At 44.9% G+C, this 23221-nt stretch overlaps 1 protein-coding gene across 1 annotated transcript; it reads right to left on the bottom strand.

The window, feature by feature from the left end:
- Positions 1–1568: 1568 nt before the first annotated feature.
- On the bottom strand, positions 1569–22854 carry LOC128310368 (box A-binding factor-like). The gene is made up of 8 exons (XM_053046992.1): positions 22833–22854; positions 12334–14041; positions 7350–7551; positions 7130–7277; positions 4884–5068; positions 3468–3632; positions 3243–3372; positions 1569–3127 (listed from the first exon to the last, which is right to left on the bottom strand). The coding sequence occupies exons 1-8, from the start codon at positions 22852–22854 to the stop codon at positions 2397–2399; spliced, it is 3291 nt and encodes a 1096-aa protein (XP_052902952.1). The 3' UTR covers positions 1569–2396.
- Between the last annotated feature and the right edge of the window lie 367 nt (positions 22855–23221).

Genomic DNA, 23221 nt, shown 5'->3' with positions numbered 1-23221 from the left:
CCGATAACCATTCTTCACGATGACGTGGATGCATCCATCCAAATCGTACCGTGGAAAAAGTGTTTGATTCGTATTTTGTACGTGGTTTTTTCTTTCTGTCGTCTATGAGTGGCTTCGACTCCTGCCCGTTTCGTTGCAAGCCACAACGAACCGAATAGACTCCGCTCGTTTGTGTATTCTAGCCTTTCCTTCTGAGCCGTTCTCTCCCATACTTTGTTCTTTCACTCTTCACCTTAAACCGAGATATAGACAATCAGTGTGATTGTACGGCAGATAACCGCCAGATAGAAACCGTTCATATCTGGCAGATATGGTTTTACCAAAGGAAACCGGCCCACTCGAGGCATTTTGTCGCCTGTGCAAACAGATAAAATCGCATGCGGACAACCGGCAGCAAGCCAAACCTAAGACGAAGTGTTAGTTTCGGCCTTGCCCGCGGTGCAGTATGCGGCAACGTATGCTATAGTAAATAACATTATCAAACTTATTATCTTATAATATGATTATCGCAGATATTCATTACAATTTTTCCTGTCTACTTCCTGGCGAGTGGCTCTATCGGGCGTACCACAGTATCAGAACATCAGTTTTTAACTGCGCGTGTCAGTTCGATTACGGCAGGAGACCCAAAAGGGTCCCGACATTTTAAATATTTTACTTTTCCGTTCATAAGAATTCACAATTTAGAATTGCATCGAAAAATTATGCGTATTTTCAAAAGCTTTACGTCAAGCTGCCGATCGCTGGTGGTGGAGCTAGATTGGTGGAATGTATTGGATCGTGAAGCAATTGTTGAAGCCAACCAATGCAATTGTCCAGTGGCAGTGTAAAACCCTGCGAACCGTGCACCCTGGTAACAATGGATAAACGCAGTGATGAAATAGTGATTTTCTTTTTCTTAAAACAATCAAACCGTCCCCATTCTGCTTCAAGAGTTTACAAGTTTACAAGTGTGATTTATGGCAAATGAAGAAATTTCCTCGTCAGAAATTGTAGAAACGCTGTTTTTTAAGCACTTCACTCGCTGCTTTGAAAATTGGTCCGGTAAACCGTGCTTTGCTCAATCTCTTAGGGTTCAATAAAAATACTTTATTTAACTATGTTCCGGCGCAATTGCACCACAATCACACACACACATCAACGTTCGGAATGTGTGAGACCGTGTTAGTTTGTAAATATGGTTCTGACGGTATATAAGCGTTATCTATATCACGCCCCATATCAAAATTTCTCATATTCGCTGGCGTTACAACGCCAATGATAGAAACCGTGGTACCCACACATATGTGCGCAGCTATTCCGTATGGCAACGATGATTACAACGATGATGGCAGTGACTAATAAGAAGAATGAACAAAGGGCTGCGTTGAAAATATTTTAGGCAGTTTCAAAAAGTGATTTACTACATGCTGAAATACATTCTTCATTCTTTGTAAACCAACACTGAACGCCCCAGTAATCGAACTGAATGTCATTTAGATGCAGTGAGTTGCCGTGAAACAGATTGCCTTTCAGCCGAATCTCCTATGTTCTATGAAATTTCATCAATTATACCATGTTGTGTACAAGCTTGCATTTATTTAATCGTTGCATATCTTTTAGTTCTAAAGTTATTACGAGTCATTTTTTTTTTTAATCAAACATAACACGCATATTATACAAATCTTGAGGAAATGAATCGAAACAATCATATGATACAACATTCAACAAAGTTTCTACACCATCGTCAACGCGCTAATAATTTCAGATCTCAATTTAGCATTAACACTAGATTTCTTTATGCGTCTAACCAATTTGGAACGATTACGAAGTATCCAGAGAGCTGATTATTATGTACAATTGTTCGGCTAACCTCTGCACAAGTTGAGTGAACATTATTTACAGCTACTTATTAGTCTGCTTGCTCTATCCAGGAGCAAGCGGGTTGTACTTATGCTATATTCAATCAGATCATATATTTTCCCTCCAATATCTTAGGTTCTGATTTCATCGATACATTAACATGATTTGACATGATTTCATTAGATTGGTAAAAATTATAGCGTTTTTTTCGAAAAGTCATGGCCATTTTCGTGGGTTTCTTTTTACAATTCTACGTAATAAACGGATAAAAAAAACTATTGACAGCTCTCATCCCTTCCTACCGATATGCTCTTCCTATCAATCCACATAAATTTGCACTAACCCCAAAATGTTCTTTATGCTAGTGCAGTATAAACTATAATAACCTAATAATCTAATCGCTTAATATATGATTAACATTCGTCGAGTCTTTTGTGTTATTCAGTTCATTTGGTATCATAAGCATCCCTGAAGGCAGAGACAGCTAGACCGAAGCAAAGCCCTATGAGATTCGTTCGTCTGCATTCGTGAGGATTTTTGCACATTTATCCCGTCTATCTGGACATTGATACCACGGTTGGGCGGTTGATGTTGTGTTTACTCTCGATAACATCCTGCTGCCCGTGAACCTGCTCACTCTCATCATCTGCCAACGAAGGGCTGCGGCTGTGATTGTGTGCCCCTGATGATCCATGCTGATTATGTCCCAGCGTACCAACAATTCCATCGTGATGTAGTGTTTGCTGATAACCGGCGTAGTGACCTCCACCCAATGGTTCCATTTTGACAATCGTGGCCAGGGAATGTTGATCGACGCTACCGTTTACATCGGCCGGTAGCATATCGTAGTACAGCATGTCCTCAGGCGACTGCGGTGGACTATGATGGTATTTGGAGCTTACCATAGATCCGTTATTATTGCCATGTCCAGTACCGACCCCAGACATGCTATAACCCACAGGACTCAGCGGCCCGCCAGAGGATTGATGGTGGTGATGCTGTCCGGATACACTACCAGTGGGACTGCCTACGAACATGTTCATCGGTGTGGGCGAAGGAAGTATAAAAGCATTGCTCGCCTTGCTTTGCTGGTTGTACTTGCTGTTGTTAACTATGGCACCGCTTGATGGGGTGCTAGTGATTGGGGAAGGCACTTGCGGAGTGTAGCAGATCGGTGACATATGATTATGATGCACGGGAGATTGGTTGCTACCCTCGCTTGACGGTGATGACGGAATAAGCTTTTCAAAGGTGGAGTTTTCCCCAATCTTCATCAGTTTCATACCTTAAAGTTGAAAAAAATTCATAAATTCACTGTGAATTCGTGCAGCGACCAAAGATATTTCGAGCAGATCAATCCGAAATGTTGCCCCTAAATGCATGCAATTCGCACTGCTTACCTTCTTGCTTCTTCGGTGTCTCGGATATACTGCTACTGCTCGAATTGTTCTGGCGGTTGCTCGATGCGTTACTTGCGTTACTCTTGCTGCCATCGCCGTTCTTACTTCCCTTCGGTTTACGCTTACGAGACTGCAACAATAAATTCAAATGCCCATATTAGTTATCGTCCTCAGAATTAATAAGCAAAACAATGCTTCGCACTACTGGTCACTGTAATACTTTACCTGTATATTATCTTTCTTCATTGCCAGTGGTCGATTTACATTGTGCAGCTTGTAGTACAATCCACACGCATTGCAAACCGGCTCTCCGACCTGATTGCGACGCCACAACGAAGTGTTGGTTGTGTTGCAGTTAGAACATTGCAGTCCTACTCGTCTTGCAGAGCTCTGAGAGATGATACAAAAAATAAATGATTAGCATTGGCCCATTCTCTAACCAGTCGACCACAATAAGAAAAAGAAAGATACTTGTTAAGGGACATTAGTTAGGAAGCTACGGGACGATGAGTTGGTTAGATTAAAATATTTACTACAAAACTGAAAAAACTATATAATTTAGTACGTGTTAGGAAGAGCGATACTGTATATGTGTGAAACAAAATATTTGAAAACTAACTACTGGATTCGGGGTGGGACAGTGGGTTCCAAGCGACACAACAAACACCAGCTAAGGCTCTATGAAATCCGTTCCAAATGAAAAGTCCAAAGAAAAAACCTACCATCCGTCGACTTTGCTTCTCCTCGGTGGTGCGAGTGGTCAAGTTACTGAAGGTATAGTTGTTCTTATAGAGATCCCCGCCCTGTTCTGCGGCCACTGGAATTACAATTTTGGATATGGTAGACTTTGATTAGTTCCTCACAAACAATACAAAAGACGAGTACGATGCGACAAAAAGGAATCAATTCCAACAATGTTAAAAGACACCAATTTCGAGTACGATCAAGGTTCGAAACTAGCAATCTCCGTCGTAAGGGAGTTACAATCATAATGCTTAAGCACAACATACAACCACCAAAGAAACGACTAATAGTCTATCATCTATCAACCATTAGCATTGCAAAGTAAAACAGCTGACAGCATTGCTAATGCGTGGACAGTGGTCTCCAAATTGGCCGGGCGGGGTACATCTGGTAAGCTACTACTAGTACAAAACTGATATCCTTCTGTTGATATGACCTTCCAAGTTGGAATGGATTTCGGGGGAGCATTAGAATGATGCGACGCTTTCACCCTGTTCCCCCCTCAAATCAAGGACAAACACACACACACACATACATATATATATATACAGCAACTCATTCAAATGCAGCGTATTTTTTGGGGAAAAATTTACTAATGCAAATGTTCAAAATAATGTCCTTTTTAAACTAATTGTATCGCTGATTTTTCAATATCTTTAAAATGATCAAAATGAGAATTGACAAACAACAATAAAACTTTAAAGTAATGCAATTAGATCAATTGTCACAAAAGAAGATTAAAAACATGAAAGCACTATGAGAGCTTTAGATAAAATACGGTATGTTACGATAAAACTGGACAGGAACAAAAAAAGAATAATCAAGACGAGCACAAAATGAGCTGATATAGACGAAAAGGGAGCAGGGTAAGAGAGTAGTTAAGAAGCTCTGGTTTACAGGATCTTTTACCAAACGTCTTGGTTGTTTCACCAACGGACGATTCATGCCGTTCATCTTGTGATAGAGTCCACACGCGTTACACAAGTAGTGGCCAGTTCCGTCGCGACGCCAGAGGGGCGTCTGAATGGCGCCACAGTTGACACACTCGCGTCCCTCCGTAAACAAGTCCGCATCCAGGCCCACTGGGGTGAAGTTAAACAGGATTATTTAAGCGTGAATAATTGATGTTGTTTTCAAATCTGTTGCAACGTAACAATGTGAAATTAAACTATAACAAAAGTATTTTGCAGGAGTTTGTTTCGCGTACTTTCGTCTTTTAACGTCTGATTTGCTGTGTTTCGTTTCATGGTTGCGTCGTGTGTTTCCAGCATGCATTACTTTGCTCCACTGGCAGTTGGCGGATTCCGTTCATCAAAGGGAACAATTGTTTCGATCGCAGCATAAATTACCAGGTATACTTTGCGATGCAGAAAATTGCTAAACGTTAAGCGGTAGAAATTGCCAACCGGCCACTAATAAATGTAGCATGATGCATCATTTACCAAATGCCCTTTTGCCCCAGTCGCTGTAAAAAGCGGTAGCCCTTATTCCACCCACGGAGTTTCATGCCCACATTTTCATCTTTCCCGATCCAGTTGGGAACCGTCACGACCCGGTTCCGTGGCAGCTTTCACCGTTTGTCATATATCACGCATAGTTTCCACTACGGTGTGGGCCACGGTGAATAATTAGCGACAAGACACCATCGTCGCGCCCCAGAAGGTGTAATGCTCGTAATTCTTCGTCATGCTCCACAGAAACGCATTTCCGTACGCGGGTTGACAAACTTCTCCGTTCGCGGTCATCAGTTTCCCATCATTTTCTGCCGTCCCATCGTGTCCGACCGGAAGCTTCGTCGCGCTCGTTCGATCCCGATAAGCGAGGCGCACAAATGGAAGAACGAAACTGAGCAGTGTGAAGGAGGAACGAACGTTAGGTAAAGAAGGTCTCGAGGTTCCCGTGCGTCTGCAACATTTGCAGTTGACGAACTATACTTCATTTGAAGATTCATTCGAAAAAAAAAATAAACCAAACAACTCACAAGGTATACCTTGATCATTAAAATGCTGACATTCTTCCGGTTGACAAAGTAAAACGTTTACAATTCTTGTGCTCTACCTAGCATCAAGCAGTAACGCTGGCGGACCCGCATTTACGAATAGAATAAAAAGGCTTTCGGTTGATGGCTCGCTTGTCCTGGTTTAGCGTAACGTACAGAAAGAATGTGCTACTTCTACGGACTGCCATCAATCCGTGCTATAGATATGCAACCGAGGGGGCGTATAAATCTGCCGCACCGTGATCGTGTCGTCTGTTTGTACAGGGAAGTTTTTTTTATCGCCTGCTATAGCATTTGCTGTACGTGCAGAATGCCACAAATAATGTTCGTCAAACCACGTAGAGCTCCCGTTCAGCTTCAATACGACAGCTTGTACTCCTTTTTACACAATATTAACTCTACATAGCTAAATTAAACTATTGAAGCTAAATATGCAATTCGATCTTCCTCGTGACAACATTTAACAGCAATCGAAATCATTTTGATCGCAGTACAGAGTTCCACAACTTGTTAATTCATACAAGCTTTAACATATGTGGAAAACTTAATTAACAAGCTAATAATGCTTCTTTTGGTGGACTCAAGGGACAACCCTGCAGGAATGCATCACCGTCGCACGGTGGATGAACCACAACAAAGAAAAATAATACAAAATAGCACCGCTTCCGTTGTGTTTGTTGCCAGCAAACGAGGTAACATGTTACGTGATGATTAAGTATTGGGTAAAATTCAGGTTTTACTGCTTATCGCACGGCCCAAAACATAAACCCAAACTTGGGCCGCATCCTGCGCTGCTTGGTGTTTCCATTTGCTGCCCGTAGGAAGCGCACACCAAAAGAAACATAAACACTCACACACCAACCGCGGGCTGCGAAATGGGGCGAAAACGGTCCACTCCAGCAAACGGGAGCAGGAACATTCCAAAACATCAAGCAACAAAACAAAAACTCCGACCTGTAACGTTCACACGCCAAAGACTTTAGGGCGTCCTGCAAACGTTGCAAATCGGTAAGTGATCTCGATCGGGGCAACACAAACTCCAACGCTCCCAAACCACGCGCAGTGATGTAGCATAACAATGAAGTAATAGACTCCCAATATTCGTACTCCACTGTTGCTTCGTGGCAGATATATGTATGCTTACGTGCTGTAAGGGAGGCAGCCGCTGGGAAGTGAGTTGTGGTGGTCGTGGCTGCTGCCGCCCGCCTGTTAACCGTTGCCGGGGTGGTGCTGGACGTTGCCACGCTGTACGCAATGGTGCTGGCGTCGTAATGCTGCGACCATGTATCATTCTGCAAAAGAAAATGCCAAACATTGATTGTAAAAAAGACCCGGGGACGCAAGCGTGTTGGCTACTGAGCTACCTGTTGCGGGTAGGATGACGAGACGGTACTGTAGGGATTGGCACGCGACGTGTTAGTGCCGGAAACGATCCGCTGGAAGCCAGGAAGGGCCCCTTTCATGTACTCACTCTCCATACCGGAAACGCCGCTCGACCAAAGATGATCGGCGGAGGTTCCGTTGAAGTACTGCATGCTCGGGAACGAACAGCGACCGTACGAAGGACTGGAAGAAAAGAGAACACGATCGAAACAATGATCAAGGTTAAGTGTACGACAAGGTTACATCAATGTCTCTGGCAGACAATCCTTATTTCCACCAACTTCCACTCTGTTTGCTATTGCCGTTCCTTGGAGATCCTTGGTGGACATTGATCAATTAGAAGATATGATATGTTTGTTTGAACATTTCTGTGCTTCAAAGTGCTTTTTGTCTGCTTATTCACTTCCAAAACCCTCAAGGAATGCGAAATGAAGAGACTTTTTTACAAGAACCATGATGGAAATGACGATCGTTCCGTTCTGGATTATGCTACCGTAGTTTGGACACCAGCTGGAGTGACCGCTACGCAGAGACGCGAGAGGTTACCGAGCAATTCGCTGACGTAAATGTCCTACCGGGCCATCCGGCATAGGTTCTGAGACTTGATGAGTTGTTAGTCCGTAGGCGCTCCGGCGAATCGGGCAGTTCCCTGACTGTGGTGGTTCCTGTCTTAACAGGCATCCTTGGCAAGGATGTGAGTTCTCTATGAAGATTCTCTCCTCTGACAATCCAAAAGAGGTTACAGAGCAAATTTTCGCGACTCGCTACATGGATATTCCATCTCGAAGCCCTCGTATTCTCGTCCGCTACCGAATGTTGGGCTTAGTTGACATTGAATTCCGCCATTCGCACGCACCTGTATCGTCCAAATTCGACGTTCCCTATCTTCTATCTTCACTACCTCTATATGTCTGCTTGATGGCCTGTCTGTGGTTAAGGGCCTGTATGATCCCTGGTTAAGGGCATGCTTTCAATTGAACAGGGCTCATCTCATTCCCGTTTCCATATGACTCCATTTCCTAATTTATCCTACTCCCCTATATTTAAGAATATTTTGTTTAGCCCCTAGTGGCAGACAATTTAGACGCAAAGAATAAATAAAACACTCATATACAGCCGAACATCTTTCAGTTTTAACAATCTCTAATAGACACATTCAGCCCTCAAGCTATTACACACCAGGTTTCGTTACAACGCGCACGCACTATTCAAATTCCTTACTCATCTTCCATCAATCGACACCACAAAAGGAACGATTCGATTGCATTCCTCGCGGTAAAAGAATTCCAACTTTGCAAAGCCACTTGTCCTAGCAGAATAACAATAGCTTTCGCTGACTAGCCTCATCGACTAGGGGTGGATGTTGCGTTCAATTCGAACGTTCTGCCACTGACTAACGCTAAAACCCCCGCCCGTATTGCACATATCATCACACCCTTCTGCTGTGCGCCGACGAAGCAGGGAAGCTGTGTTTGCGCTAACGGCCTGTTTGTTTACAAACCAGCAGCCTGCAGCGGAAACCGCGAAACTTATTCCACCACCGCCCACCCATGATCATGCGCCGCACACAGGCGCAACTGCTCATAATATTGTTTTCTTTTTTTGTTTTCGTCTGCAAATTCACAAAAACCGACTGATGGTGCGCGGTTCGGGTGCGCTATTCAGCATAATTTGGCGCGAGTACAGTGGCAGCTATGAATCGATCGCCAGCCCCACACTTACATTCGATAATTCATTGCTTTGCTTTACTGCTTGTTTGTCACACGGAACAATATCACTACGGGTGAGCTTAGGCGGACCGCGCATTGATCAATCCTTCCGCTTCATTTTGCACACACGCTATGGTCAACTTATTCACTTCCACAAAATTGGGATACTGCCAAGCATTTGCACTTGATCAACGTCACGTAGCGGCACAAATCAACGCCTGGTGTTCGTCGCACCATCTATCGATGGCGACCGTCGACGAGCGAATATCAACCCGAACCTCGGATACACTGAACAAAACTCAACCATCGACCGTGCCTGCACCGGGATGCCGGACGGCCAAAAAGGGTGGGGAGCGCACTTGACCACTGGGTAAAGCGTAACTTTCGTTGTTGTCACAACTTCTGCCACCTTTGATAAAGCCAGTACGCTACCGCGGGAGCGTGACATCGCGGTGGTTTCTTTGTGCCGCCACCTGCTGCACTAATCGGTCCCATACCTAACGTGGGCGGTAGTAAAACATGGAATTTGCGTAAGGCTTTTCCCAATCTCGCCACCCAGCCCCCAAGGTGGGGGTTTGAATTCTGTGCTAGAACGCTTGCTTGAGCGTATTTTTTTTTACTTCCCCCCTATATAGAAGTTACACCTGCTTTATGACACGAGCGATTTCATAACGATCATATTTTTTAAGTGAACTTCTCAAAGTTACTAACAAAACTAGCTACCCCTTCCAAGGGTTTGGTGAAATTAAACAAACTTAAACTTATAAACAACAACGTCACACGTGCAATCATTCGAATGTGGGAGACCACCCTACGAAGAAGGGTTGGTGAACGGGCGGAAGGCAAAACATTACCACGCAGAAAGGGTGCGAAAAAAAAGTCCCCAAAGAACTAGATATGAGCCGGTTTGTCATCCACAAAAAGTCACCACAAAACCGCTCGCACACACAGTGCCCCGCTAACCAAAACAAAGCCATGACATTAAATAACCCGCGACAAATAGGGGACGGGGGGGTCTCGCGTATCTTACTTAACCGATGTGCTAGCACGTGACTGCGAGAATGGACGAGCGAAATTCTTGACATTGCTCCGATCCGATGCCATCAGTAGATGTGTTTGAAATTTGTTAATAGAATATTATGAATGAAGGCAATATTTCGCAGTACATCAGTTTTTCATCCATCATCTAAATCATTTTTCCATTATCATAAATACATTAATTTTTTAAAGTCTTAACATCATCATATGTCTTTATAATGTATGGAAATTGGGTGATTTTATAGCAAATATTTTTACCATAATATTAAATCCTCGATTTCACATCAATATTTCAAAATCAAAATCCTTGGAAAGAATGCTCATCCATCTGAAACATGCTGTACTCTCTCTCTTTCGCTCTCTTTCTCTCTCTCTCTTTTCTCTCCAGTTACGTAATCGCGATCGCGACCCCAACTGCCACATGCCGATCTCATTCGCTAGCGTCCGCGAAAAACTGCCCCAAAGGCACGATCGTTTGCAGTCGTGCCTGGGAAGACCAAATTTGTCACAACCCTTTGGACCGGACCGGAACGCATCACCGAACGGGGCAACGACGATTTAGGGTAGAGGTGTGAAAGCACAAGCACACCGCCCCAAAGGGCCTGGCGGCACGCGAAACATTGCGAGGCTTCTCGCAACATCTTCTAAGGCACGTCTGTGGCTGCGGTGTTTCGTTTCCAGCGCACTATTTTCTGTTTTTCTCTCGCCCTGTTTTATGTGCTGTGTGTGTTTTTTTTTTTTTTGTGTGCAACTTTTGCTCAGCGGGACACCTCTAGTTACGGTGACAATATTGTCGTTTTTTTGTCTTTTCTTTGCGCGGTATCATTTGGTGCAGTAATTTGATGTGATAAAGCAGTAGCATGGGAAAGGTAACGTTACTATGCACGTGGATTTGTCGATGGGAAATGGCGACCATGTGGATGTATGGGGAAAGTAGGTACATTTTAATTAGCTTTCATAATTTCAGTTCACGCTCGTACAGAGCTTGTTTGCCAGCGTGTTTGCTGTTCCCCGCAGCTCGCAAGGGCCAAACATAAATAAGCATGATATTTCACTTCTGCCCCACCGTAATCTTAACAGCCATTTATGTTCAAGAATAGCACATTTTACCGCCTGATAACCGTTTTCGGGCAAGTAATCGCAAACCCTCTGTTGAGCAATCACGGGATCGACTACACGATCGACCTCTGCCAGGTTCGGGGCTTATCAATTTCGGCACTCCCGGCCACTGCTGACTTTTGACAGATGCGATTGATGTGTTGCTACAAGGGCACGCAAAAACACACGCTAGCTTCATCAACTTTCGTACCTATTTTTCAAGTATTCCCCCCGTATTCAAGTCGGACAAAATTGCCGAAACATTGCATCGATCGAACATCGACAAGAACATGTATAGAACACATATCCGATTGAAGATTCACGGAATATTTCGCGTTCGTTATAGCACGAAGCCAGCAAAATAACTTGGCAACTGACTTAGCAGCAACGAAAATTCGCGCTCCCGGTCAGTGCACAAGGTCATGGCAGCTTTGCCAGATATGGAGCACGCTATGGGATCCGATCTTCCCCTACCTTAGTTGGCGGTCGCTATGGAAACGATCGCTCTACGCACATCGCACATCGCTACCACCATGGGAAGGGGCGAAACCATCCAAAATCAGTTTGCACCCGTACATTCAGCGCTATATTTCTTTTTTCGTCAACCGCTACAATCGAACGCTTTGTTTTCGGTTACGATGACATTCCATAAGGTTCGCCGGTCGAATGTGTTCGCTCTGGAGTCCCCCGCCAACCCTCCCTCCCCTCCCCCATCCATTTCACCATCAAACTGTTGATGGAGCCAGACAATTTCCTGTCAGCCAGTTTCAAATTTCTTCGTTCACAGCACCAGAATCATTCGAACTACCCTATATGGAACTAACCCTCTCGCATGGCGTAGGATCCGGCATGTAGGGAAATTGGATGCCGCGTCTAGGAATGTCTTTGTGCATGTTTTCTTTGTTTGAAGCAATATTGATCAAGCGATAAAACAAGCTATCATCTCTTGCAAAACAAAAACGCTTTCATAGACAGAATTCACTCATTTCCGAGGCAAAAACAAGTATGCCAGTGAGAAAATTTCATTTCTTCACACTCTGCTCGAGACACACAAAAATGTACTTTATAAGCAATCTTTAAAAAAAACGAATCAATTGTAATGGGCAAAACGTTTACTTACCCGCCGGAAAGAACGCTCGTGTTGAGTGTGTCGTACAGCGAGAGGCTGCCATCGGCACCGGCACCGGATCCCGGTTCCTGGGCACCATTTCCAACCGTGTGCAGCAGCACAGAACCGCCCGCTGTTGATCCGGCACCGCCTAGATGGCTCAGATGTTCGGAAGGGCCGGGCGAAGAGGTGGTCGTTGTCGGCGTTTGGCCACCGTTCGATGACGCGCTGGCTGCAACGGCCGCTGCAGCCTCGGCTGACAGTTGGTGGCGGTGGTACATCGACGACGCCGTATCGCTCGCTCGAGACACATTAATCAACTGAGTGAAGCTCTGCAATCCACCATCGTACTCGTCATGCGCGTGCGAATACTCGGGACTGCGCGACTCGCCACCGCTGTTGGTATGGGTGTGATTGTGTTGCTGCTGCTGGTGATGCTCCGACTGCAGCTGGTGATGCGCTGCTACCGTGGCTGCGTGATTATAGTTGATGACACTCTTGTCGTTGTTGTTGTGATAAATGCTGGCGTACTCCTTCGCTTCGTGCATCCCATGGCCATGCTGCAGGTGATGTTGCGACAACTGCTGGTGGTGATGGTGATCGCTCACCATGGCGGGCGTAAGGTAGCTGTCCACGATCCCGCACTGTTCGTCTTTTAACGTGTCCGCAATCATGTCGTCGATGTTGGGCTGTGGCGCGATCACTTCATGATGATGATGATGGTGCTGCGCGTGATGATGGTGATGATGCTGCTGTTGCTGCTGCTGCTGCTGCTGCTGATGATGATGATGCAGATGATGGTTAATCGCAGACATTTCGTCGTCTCCGCGAAGGTGTGCATCTTGCACTTGCACATGATGCTGCAGGACGGTCGCTTCGTCCATGTGGTCATGGTGGTGCGGGCCACTGCCTAGCGGAGACGCATACGAAGAATACATCGAAAGTAAACTTCCGCGCATTCCGCTTATTAGCGAGGGATCGGTCGAGCACACCAACGGGTTTAGATGGTTCACCACAGCGAGATGCCCCGAAGGAGATGAAGACACTCCCGCGTCCGGATCGCCTATATACACTGCCCTTGGAGGGGTTGGTTGCTGACGCGTAAGCTCTCCCGAGGAAGGTTCACTCGGCGGGGAGCTGGCCCGTTGTTCCACTGGTTTGTAGCTCAAATCGCACGGCCAAAGATGTTGGTACGGGGCATAGCCTGTTCCTCCGCTGCTGTTGCTAACCGTTTGCAGGGTAGAGAAACGTGGCGGAGAACTGGAGCCGGGGCTCGCTTCCTGGTGGTGATCCGATCCGTACGCCGACACCTTCACCGGATCCGACCCGAACAGTAACTTTGAGCAGGAAGTTATCACGGAGGGTGTGTTGCTGCTCGGCGGAGTACCGGCTTCTGTTGTGTTCCCTGGCAAGGCGTTCTGTTCGTGTAACGTTCGATTTATATCACTCTCACCAGTTTCCCTATCACCAACTTCACACGCACGATCGCCACTTTCTGCACGTGATACCAGCAGTGCTGCAGGAGATGCCGTTTCTGACGTAGTTCGTCCGATGTTGCTGTCCGGATCGCTATCGTTGGGTTGCGATCGCGATTCCGACTGTTTACTTCCGTTATCGATGCTTTGCTGTTGGTGTTGCTCCTGCGAGTGTTGCGTGCTAGCTTGCGGGGACACTACTACTGGCGACTTGTACGCACCCACGATCGCACCAAAACTCGGCTCTGCAGCGCAAGAGTTGATGCAGACGCGCATGCATGCACAAGAGCGAAAGAGAAAGAGAGGAAATGAAGAAAACAAATGAGAAAAGAAAAGTGACGGTAAAGCAAAGATGCGTAAGTAAATACAAAGCAGACCGCAAGAGAAGGCAACAACGAGCGCATTATGCACATCCGTCAGTGCGAAAGAGAAGCCAATAACAACAAAACGAAAACCGCAGCTAAAAGAGAACGTCAAATGGAACGTGGCTAGAAAAAAGAGAGCACGAGAAAGGGATGAGAAAGATAGATTTATTGTTACAGAGACGGTAGCAATTTTCTACACTGCAGCACATTCAAAACAGAACGGACGAGACGATGCAAATTGGAAAAAAAAAAACGACGAAACAAAACAATGCAAAAGGGACAAACAAACAAAAGCAATAATCTGTTGAAAAGCAAACACCTAACGCAATAGTTGAGTTGTCCCAAAATCTTTGGCCCTTCACGATCGGGGACCGGTTCGCTGCCGTCCCGAACAACAGCCTCATCCACGTTCGATCCTGCCCCTGCAAGAAGGCAATCCAACGACGATCGCCTCGTAACCAGCAGCACGAACGAACGAGCAACATTACTTCAGTAAAGATGCGCTTGACAAGCTGAAACCAAATCAAACAACAAGAAACCGCTACGGGTAATGGGTAATTTTTCACTACCCCACTGTTAGGTACTGCGCGAAATCCGTACGAAAATTGCCTACCCCGATCTAGCGTGACTCATCCGACAGAACATGTACCCGAATGAAACAGGTCAATATTATCTTACCCCCTAATCAAATTGTGTAACGCAACGGCACCACTCATAGCGAATGCAATATGTTTGTGCATTAGAAACAATAAATTATGCAGCCGTCGCAGCAACGTGCTCGATTTCGAGTAGTTTTAGCTCCGCCCCTTTATAATTGTGATTATAAATTGCTCGCATTAATAAATGGCGCTTTTCTCGCTATGATTTACAACGGATTGCTATGCGTCGCGCATGCAATGGAGCAGGTTTTGGACAGCGGAGAGAATACCATTCCTTGTTGCAATACAGGTTTTGTACGGCGGTAGAGTTTTTGCAAACATAAGTCTTCAAAAATACGACACTATCAGTGAAACGGACGAATTTGCGTGCCCGATTCGGTGATAAAACGGAACAGGATTTGTTTGTTTGCATAACTTTCAAGGTGCAAGGTTATCGACGATCATCCATAATGTGGCAAGCGCCATTTTTGGAACCATTGCGTTTTGAGCAATTTGCATAACGACCTACGGTCGGCGCCTAACACGCGCCTGTTGCAGCGTTCACCTTTGGCCAGCAGATTCGTCCTCGTGTACTGCACACGTATTCCACGTTGCAAAATATTTATGCATTCTTTTATTTCTTCTCGTTTCTTGTACTCGTTCCGATTTCTGCATTCAGAACTGCCAGAACTGCACAGAAGTGTGCGAACGTTTAACAACAGTTCAACAAACTTGTCAAACGTTCTTGTTCTATTGTGTTCGTTCAGCAATCGTAAGCTTTCCACAGACCCATGGTGGCAATAACCGTCCCACAGTTGCGTATAAAATGCCAACTCTTCACACACGGCACCTACGATAAGCGTACGCCAAAATGAAAACGGCCCTTAAAAACGAACGACGAAAGCCGCGTTAATAAGGGAGCCACTAACTGGTTTTATAGTGGAGTGATTTTCATGCTCTACTTACATAAATTACTGTACAAGCTAGTGCACACAACCACCCCACCCATGCCTAACGACGCCCCAGGAAACATTGTTTACCGTCTGTTTTAGCACAGTGCGGTGCGAAAGAACGCGTACTAACTAATTTCCATTTCCAGCCCGGTACAAAAAAGCCTGCTTAGGTCTACAAGTTTTCCTATCAAACCAGAACCTTTACTCTGCATGAAAATGGGTTCATGAAATTATTAATTTCACTGAAACGGAATGCTCGTTACGCCTGTTCAATGTGCTGGTACGTTCACCATGTTCACATAATGCTGTCGTGTAACGAACGGAAGGGTAAAACACAAAGGGATTGCAGGAGTAGAGCAGGGAGGGGGCCAATTACACCCATGAGAACCGGTGTAACAGAATTAACACGAGGTAACTTATGGGAACAAATTTTTCAATCCCACAACGAACCGACAATTTGTAGTTGCGCATTTTGTGCTTCAGACCTTACGGTCGCAGTATGGCCAGCACACTTAGGATGCAATTTACCATACCGCACCGTCCGCTGTTGGTAGTTTTCCACAGCTTCGCATTTAAAAAAAAGCGGCCAACAATTTCGCTGCAACGTCTACACCAGACAACAGCAAAAAAACGGCCCATTCAAGTGGTACTTGCACGAGATGTTAGAATTTTCACACCATCCACAGCACACAGCCGCACTCGAAGGATGGGTCCGTGCTTCGTCCTCCCGAATGTCAGCGCAAGCACCGACCAGCACAAGCTTGACTCAAATTTCATCCGCAACATAAAACAAACGGCTTTCACTGGTCGCCCAGTCCGTCTTCTCCTGCGGGACTTTCTCCGGGTGCGCGGAGGTCGCATTGTGAGGATCGTAAGGATAATGTGCTGGTTGTTTCCCTTTTTTTTTCATTCCGTCCTAAACACCAATAAAGAGCGATCGAAGTACACAGCATTACAGCACTGTTCGATTTCGTATAAGCTCCAGGAAAAAGAAAAAAAAAGAAGGATAACGAATGAAATATTTACGAGCGAAATTGGGCGGCCTGCGACAAGTGTTCTGCGTGTACTCTTCCGTTCACATGCAGCGGCGCACAGAAATGCGAGTCAAATCGGTGTTCTGGCGTTTCACATCATCTTCCGTCATGAGGAGTGATTTATTTTCCCGTCCGGAAAGAGATAATTTTATGGTTGAATTAAGCAACCACAGGCTTGAAACGAAAACATGTGGCTTTGTGGTGTCTCGGACATCTCCCGAATATATACTGTCTAATCGACATCTTCTAATGAAGATGTTTACCGGTGGGCGCAACCTGCAGCACCTAAAAAATTACTTTTTGGAAGAATAGTTGGTTGATGTTCTTTAAACGATCGCTGTGGTTTAGTGAAAGTTTCTCACTAATATTGCACTGTGTCGCCTTCTCTGTGATACGTTCCAGAGTCGAACCGGGCAACGCGGGCAAGTGTCAGAGCGACAAACGCATTATTTACGACAGGTTCTCGGGTCAAGAACAGCTCGTCCCGTACGAAAAAAAAAGACACATAAAAATCACTCTCGCATTTCAAAAGCAGATCTCCGTTACACTAAACAGCCATTGCCGATAGTCGAGGAGCGTCCAATAGTTGATGTTATAGCGGTTTTATGCATTTTCGGAAATGTGCAACCGAACACACGGGTTTCGTCTGGAGTTTGTCGTTACCATAATGTCACTGTGTCTTTTTTTGTCCTTTCTTCAGCTTTATACGAACGGATTGCGGGCATTCGTCTTCCTGCCGATATGCATCATTTGCCGGTCAAAACAAATAAAAAAAGTAAACACCACATTTCCCGATAGTAACCAGCGCCGTATGTATCGGTTTCATCGATTGGGTTTGGTTGTTCGCCCTTTTTCTCAGCACCATTATTTCGAATGCAATCCGATGCAGCAGCATGATTTGTGCGTAAAGAGTTGTACGGGTTGTATTCCCGCAGGAGAATAAGCTGGTGCCATGTTCCACTATCACACTGACTGGGGCTGATAAGAATGCAGAAGATTTACGGTCCATCCGAGATACGGAGGTCATAGGGCCGAGGTAAAAGAAAATTAAAACGGAAAAACAGCAACTAATCACATACGGGGTTGTTTCGGGGTTTTTTTTTGTTTTGTTTGGTTTTTGGTATGAACAAGTGGGAAAACATAGAATATTACAAACGGCCCAAATTACCGCACTGGGTGTCTTATCATGAGCAAAGTTTGTTCCCATACGTCCCATGAGTAAGTTGGTGCTGACGTTAGAAAGTTGTTCTCTAATTAATAGCAACCCTACTTTTCTGATCATATTTCACTGCCAGTCGTCCTATTTGCCGTCCAAATGATGCACAATTTCACTAATATGCGGACATAAATAAGAGCCACAATATATTCCACACCATTCGACCCATTCATTATTTGCATGAGTCATCGCATCGACCAAAGGCAAGATAAGAAGTGTTTAGCACTTTTATCACCTCCCCCACAGAGCTCGCTGTTGTTTTTGGTAAAGCCCTCAAGACCGTTTCTACATTTGGCAGGACACTGACACTGTACCCAGCCTCCGCTGGTGATAATTCCCATGGAGTTTCGTTTGAGTCATAGTTTTATTTGGTTCAAAAATTTCAACCCAAAAACCGAGTGCCGAAATATTATGCTGTGCCGATAAGCGGCAAGCAATGGGAAGGTGGCATCAGTGTTGAGGTTCGACACATAATTTTAACATCTGGATCTGCGATGATCAGTTCCGTTTGAATTTCCTTCATCGTTTGGGGGGCGTACACTGCCACAGCTCCACGTGTGAGTGTTAAGCGCCTGGCCATTTGGCCCCGCGTATTTAGCAATGTGTACCACCCCATTTGCATACTTGCTGACGTCCCGCTGCTCGTACCACCCACCAAACAACCAGGCACACGGTGCATATCACATTACGGGTGGGTCTGGTTACGATGCGCCGGGATCGCTGCTGCATGCTGTGCAGCCTGAGCCCGTTGATGATCCGCAAGCTATCCTGCGAAGCGAGCAGGAGCGACATTGGCAGACGGACCGAGCATCGCTTTTCCCTTTTCCATGTTCGCTCCTTATTGTCCCCGTGCGTGTTACGTTCGGAGGTATTTGAATAATCCGCAGAACCGATGTTTTGGCAACTGAGGAAACACGCTTCGCTGCATCTTCCGGGCCGACCGTGGCTATCCGGTTTGGTTCGGCCGATAATATTTACGATGGGCAATAAATCATTACCATTTTGTCCGGTGATCATGATGTTTGTGCTTCGTGTTTTTGTTGGTCTATGCTTCTAGATGGTTTTATATGTAAGATAACGTTATTTTCTTAATTGCAGTAATAATTTTATCATCTATTTCGATATTTGATATTTGATCATCCTGGAACTACTACAGAGGCGCATTTTCTTGAGCGGCCGCGGAGGATCCCGACCTGAAGGGGGAATTGTAGCTGCAAGACGTACTTCCAGAAAGCATTGCATTTCGATTTCATTTTTTAAGTATTTGTTTCAGCACATATCAACAATGTAAAAAACATTTTTTTTGGTAGAAATATTGAAGATTGTATTTGGCCTGTTTGTGAAAAATTAGTTAGTGCCGGTTTATGCAATAACCTTATTAAGTAGTGCACATCCAAGCCTTAAAGATCATAACGAGAAATATAGTTGCGATACGAAGGGATATGTTTTAATTTGTGAGGGTTTCTAAAGGAAGCTGTTTTATCAAAAAATTGCTTTGATATTAATCAAAAAACAAATAAAACACACAATATAGTATTATATCAAAAAACACATAAATATTTCCTCTCATACTCCAAAGCCTAAGACAGTTTTGCTAGAGGCGTTAAAACTAACAAATATGTATATAAAACAGTATGTGTAATATTTTGAACCATTTTTATTATATAAACCTAATCACAATGTAAGTTAAAATATGTTTACTTATGCCCATCATTGGGGTAGTCCGACGGTATAATTGTTACAGGCGTCGGTTTTCTCACGAAAGGACCAGTCCAAAATCCCATCTGGGCCAATCCTCCGTAGCAAGGGCTGACTAGATCTCTCGTGGTTGTTGTTTCAGTAAAGCAGAAAGAAGAATACCTATCTTTTAATGTAGCAGAAGCACGGTCACTGTTTGCAGTTACATACTAGAGACGTTTAACTACATTAGGCTAAGTATTATAGCATATTTTGAAGATTCTAATTTGCGTAAAAAATTAAATGATACTTAATAAGTCTAAATTGGTTTATTTATACATTTTCAAGTATTACTGATATTAGATTACATATATTATGGAAGACGGATAGGGGCCCCATTAGGTACCACCGCTTGGGGTCCCGAAAAGGGTAAATCCGCCTCTGGGCACAGGATCCATTATAGTTCTATAGCTTTCTATTATTAATTGCCCACAAAATAAAGACCATCGCGCAATTGTAGTTTTTAAACAAACAAATTTGTTGTTCATTAACCATTTGAAGGGACAAAAAACACCCTTATTCGAAAAGCCGCAGATTTAAGGTTGCACAAAGTGTTTTGTTTAATATGCTCCTTCTAGAAATTTGACACTGTTATTCTGATCCACACGTGCCGCCCGTGCCAGAAAGGATGAAGGACACCGATGCCACGCTTTGAAGGGCCTGTTTGAAGTGTACTTTACTCTCTCAAGTATGAACATTTCCATTTTGTCAACATACTTCTCCAACGCGTGGAATCGGGAGAAAAAGACGCAAAAACAAAACCGGAAGATTACATTAAGGAATGCAGGTTCGTCAAGTATGTAATACACGTGTATGACGAAAAAAAAAGGAATCTACTCCGAATCCAAAAAAAAAACACACAAAGACACTTCCGTCGCATCCATGACATGATTTTGGTTAGTCAGGGGTTTCGTCGCAAGCCTCAGACGACGACGACGACGAAATATCTGTAGGGAAAAAGCAGGAAGTTGCTGACCGGTAATGTGCATCACGTGTTTCGCTCTTTCCGCTCGTTTAAACCTTACCTTTCCCACCCGCTCAAAGCCTCACTTCTTTCCGCACCAAACGGTGAAGCTATTTTCCTACGTCTTTATTGCACCCACTTTTTTATTGCCACACTATTTGCGTGGCCACCAGCGGGATACGGACAGTCAGACTGGCTCGTGGAACGCATCATTCGTATATGCGAGTTCGAATAAAAAAGAAAGCAAACGTTCCGATATCCTTTTTTCCAGCTAACAAATGGTTTACAAATTTTTAACAGTCTTCCAATGTCGAAACCTTCGCCTACCTGGGTCAATCATAATATTTGCTGATGCACCATTCGAACCTGTACCAACAGTGATCAAATTTCCATCCTTCAGAATGCATTATGTTGACCTTGCAGTGCAAACAAGTATCGTAATGCTTAAGCTTAGCAACGACTCCATAAACGTGACTAGCTTTGGAATTGATCGGATTCTCTATTTTCTTGTTGGTACAATTTTAGATAACTCATTTTAAATCCACAATATTGCAATTATGATGACGTGAATTGTGAGCTTAACTGTGCGAGTTGTTGAATTTTATTTACAGGAATACGTTTCAGGGTGAAACAGTCTTTCATTTCCAAAGTTTGCCAGCGAACGGAAGCAATGAAGTTTTGAACACACATAAAAATCGATCACCCAGTAAAGTGCACACAGTAAAAAAAAATGCATAACAACGTTTCAGCCCTGTTGCATTTCTTCCCCTCTTTTCTCCGTACGCTCCGCCGCCACTTAAAGTGCATAACACAACTTTTACGACTCCGCCAGTGACGGCAAAAAGGCGTTCGTTGCAGGTTTAGGTACACTTTGCGGCTGTTTCGTCGTCGATTTACTGACACCGTCTGAGGATCATCTCGTTTGTGCGAAGTGTCCCGTCGCACATCGTAACCAGCACAGCAGCCGTTACCGCTCGCAACCCCACTCGTGCCAAAAGGAGTGCGCGAAACAAATACCATACCAAGCGTCCAGAAAACCGTGACGGTCATCCAGCATTTATGACACCTTCCACTGAACCGACGCATGGGAACTTGCGCGTAGCGAACGACAGCTTCGACGGCCACGTGTTGTAGCGCGACCGGTGGAAAGTTACATCGGTAGCGCAAAGCGCAAGTTGCGCTAGGTCCGAAGCATACGAGGCCATATTTTCCACAAACACAAACACCCGCAGACGCAGCCGTCCGTTTGCGCTCGAAGGGGCCATGCAACTGTTTTGAACTTTTTCGATTCGCCACGGCCAGCAAAGGCGTTGCCAATTGCGCTTAGTGCGATTCTAATTTCTGCCCTGCAAAAACATCAGTACCGCGCAGTAGCAACTGTAGCGCTGGAAGTAAAAATTAATATTTCCATTTTGCAACAACGTTGATCGACGGTCTGATGACGATGGGGAACCTACGTGCAATGTGCAAGCTACACGCTTCAAATGCTGCCGCAGTGCTGAAGGTGAGCCGTTTTTGCGTATCTGCGCAGCGTTTTGTAAGCTCGGTTGAAATTTAAAATTTCAGCCTGCTAAAATGCCGTCTTCACTCGATCAAATCCATTGCGGAACTGCAGTAGGATCGTGCGATCATACGCACACACTTTTTTCCAAAATCCGAACCGGAGCTTATCATCACCGGTTGTGTTGGAAGGTTTTGATATTGCTCGGAAATCTGCACGATAACACACCCAAGCTTCCCACGGAGCGATACCAAAACACGAATAGCGTATCGCGTGGTGGCCAACGCACGAAAAACCGTACAGCACCATCTCTAGCCCGCTGGTAGTACTGTGCCGATTCACGATCCGATCGTCACTGGTCACCGGTAGACGGTTCGGGTACGGTTAACCGCTCCGGTAATTGTTATCAGCCGGACGGCAGCGTTATAATCGAAGGAATTCCCTTTTTCCGAGATACGACCGTCCGTCACAGGGCGGAGGTGCAAATTATGGAGCGTTCGATAACGGAACGTCCGTTTCCGTGCGGAACGAAACTACTACCAAACGATGCAGCTTGAACACTATCAAGCTTTTAACCAACCACCGTATCACTGCTGTTTGAAAAGAACCATAACCCTTCTTTACGTACCATAACAATCCTTTCCCGGCATATTTGCACTTCGGAACGTTGCTCCAAGAGATTGGGGCAGATTTTTGGGATTTTTGACACTAGAGCACACAGCTAACAACAACACTCAATGTTTTGATTATTGATCTTGTTTATATCGACCGGGTCGAACGATGTACTAGCTAGTAGCAGCGTGTGAGCTACTGGGCAGAAACAATCACAACTATCGCGACGCGAAATACTCGAATCGCACGTAAAAGGATTCGTTACGCGGGCAAGGCAAAGGACACATCGATGTCCGCAAGCAGATCCGCACACCAACGGCAAACGGCGACGACGTCGACGGATGGAAACTACGCTTGCGCACTAATCGTTCAAACTGAACTGATCAACACAGCCGCTGTGTTGAT

Source organism: Anopheles moucheti, chromosome 2, assembly GCF_943734755.1.
Source record: "Anopheles moucheti chromosome 2, idAnoMoucSN_F20_07, whole genome shotgun sequence".
In the NCBI taxonomy this organism is placed as follows: domain Eukaryota; kingdom Metazoa; phylum Arthropoda; class Insecta; order Diptera; family Culicidae; genus Anopheles; species Anopheles moucheti.
The sequence above is the reverse complement of the archived record's forward strand: the minus strand, read 5'-3'. Positions and strand labels throughout refer to the sequence as shown.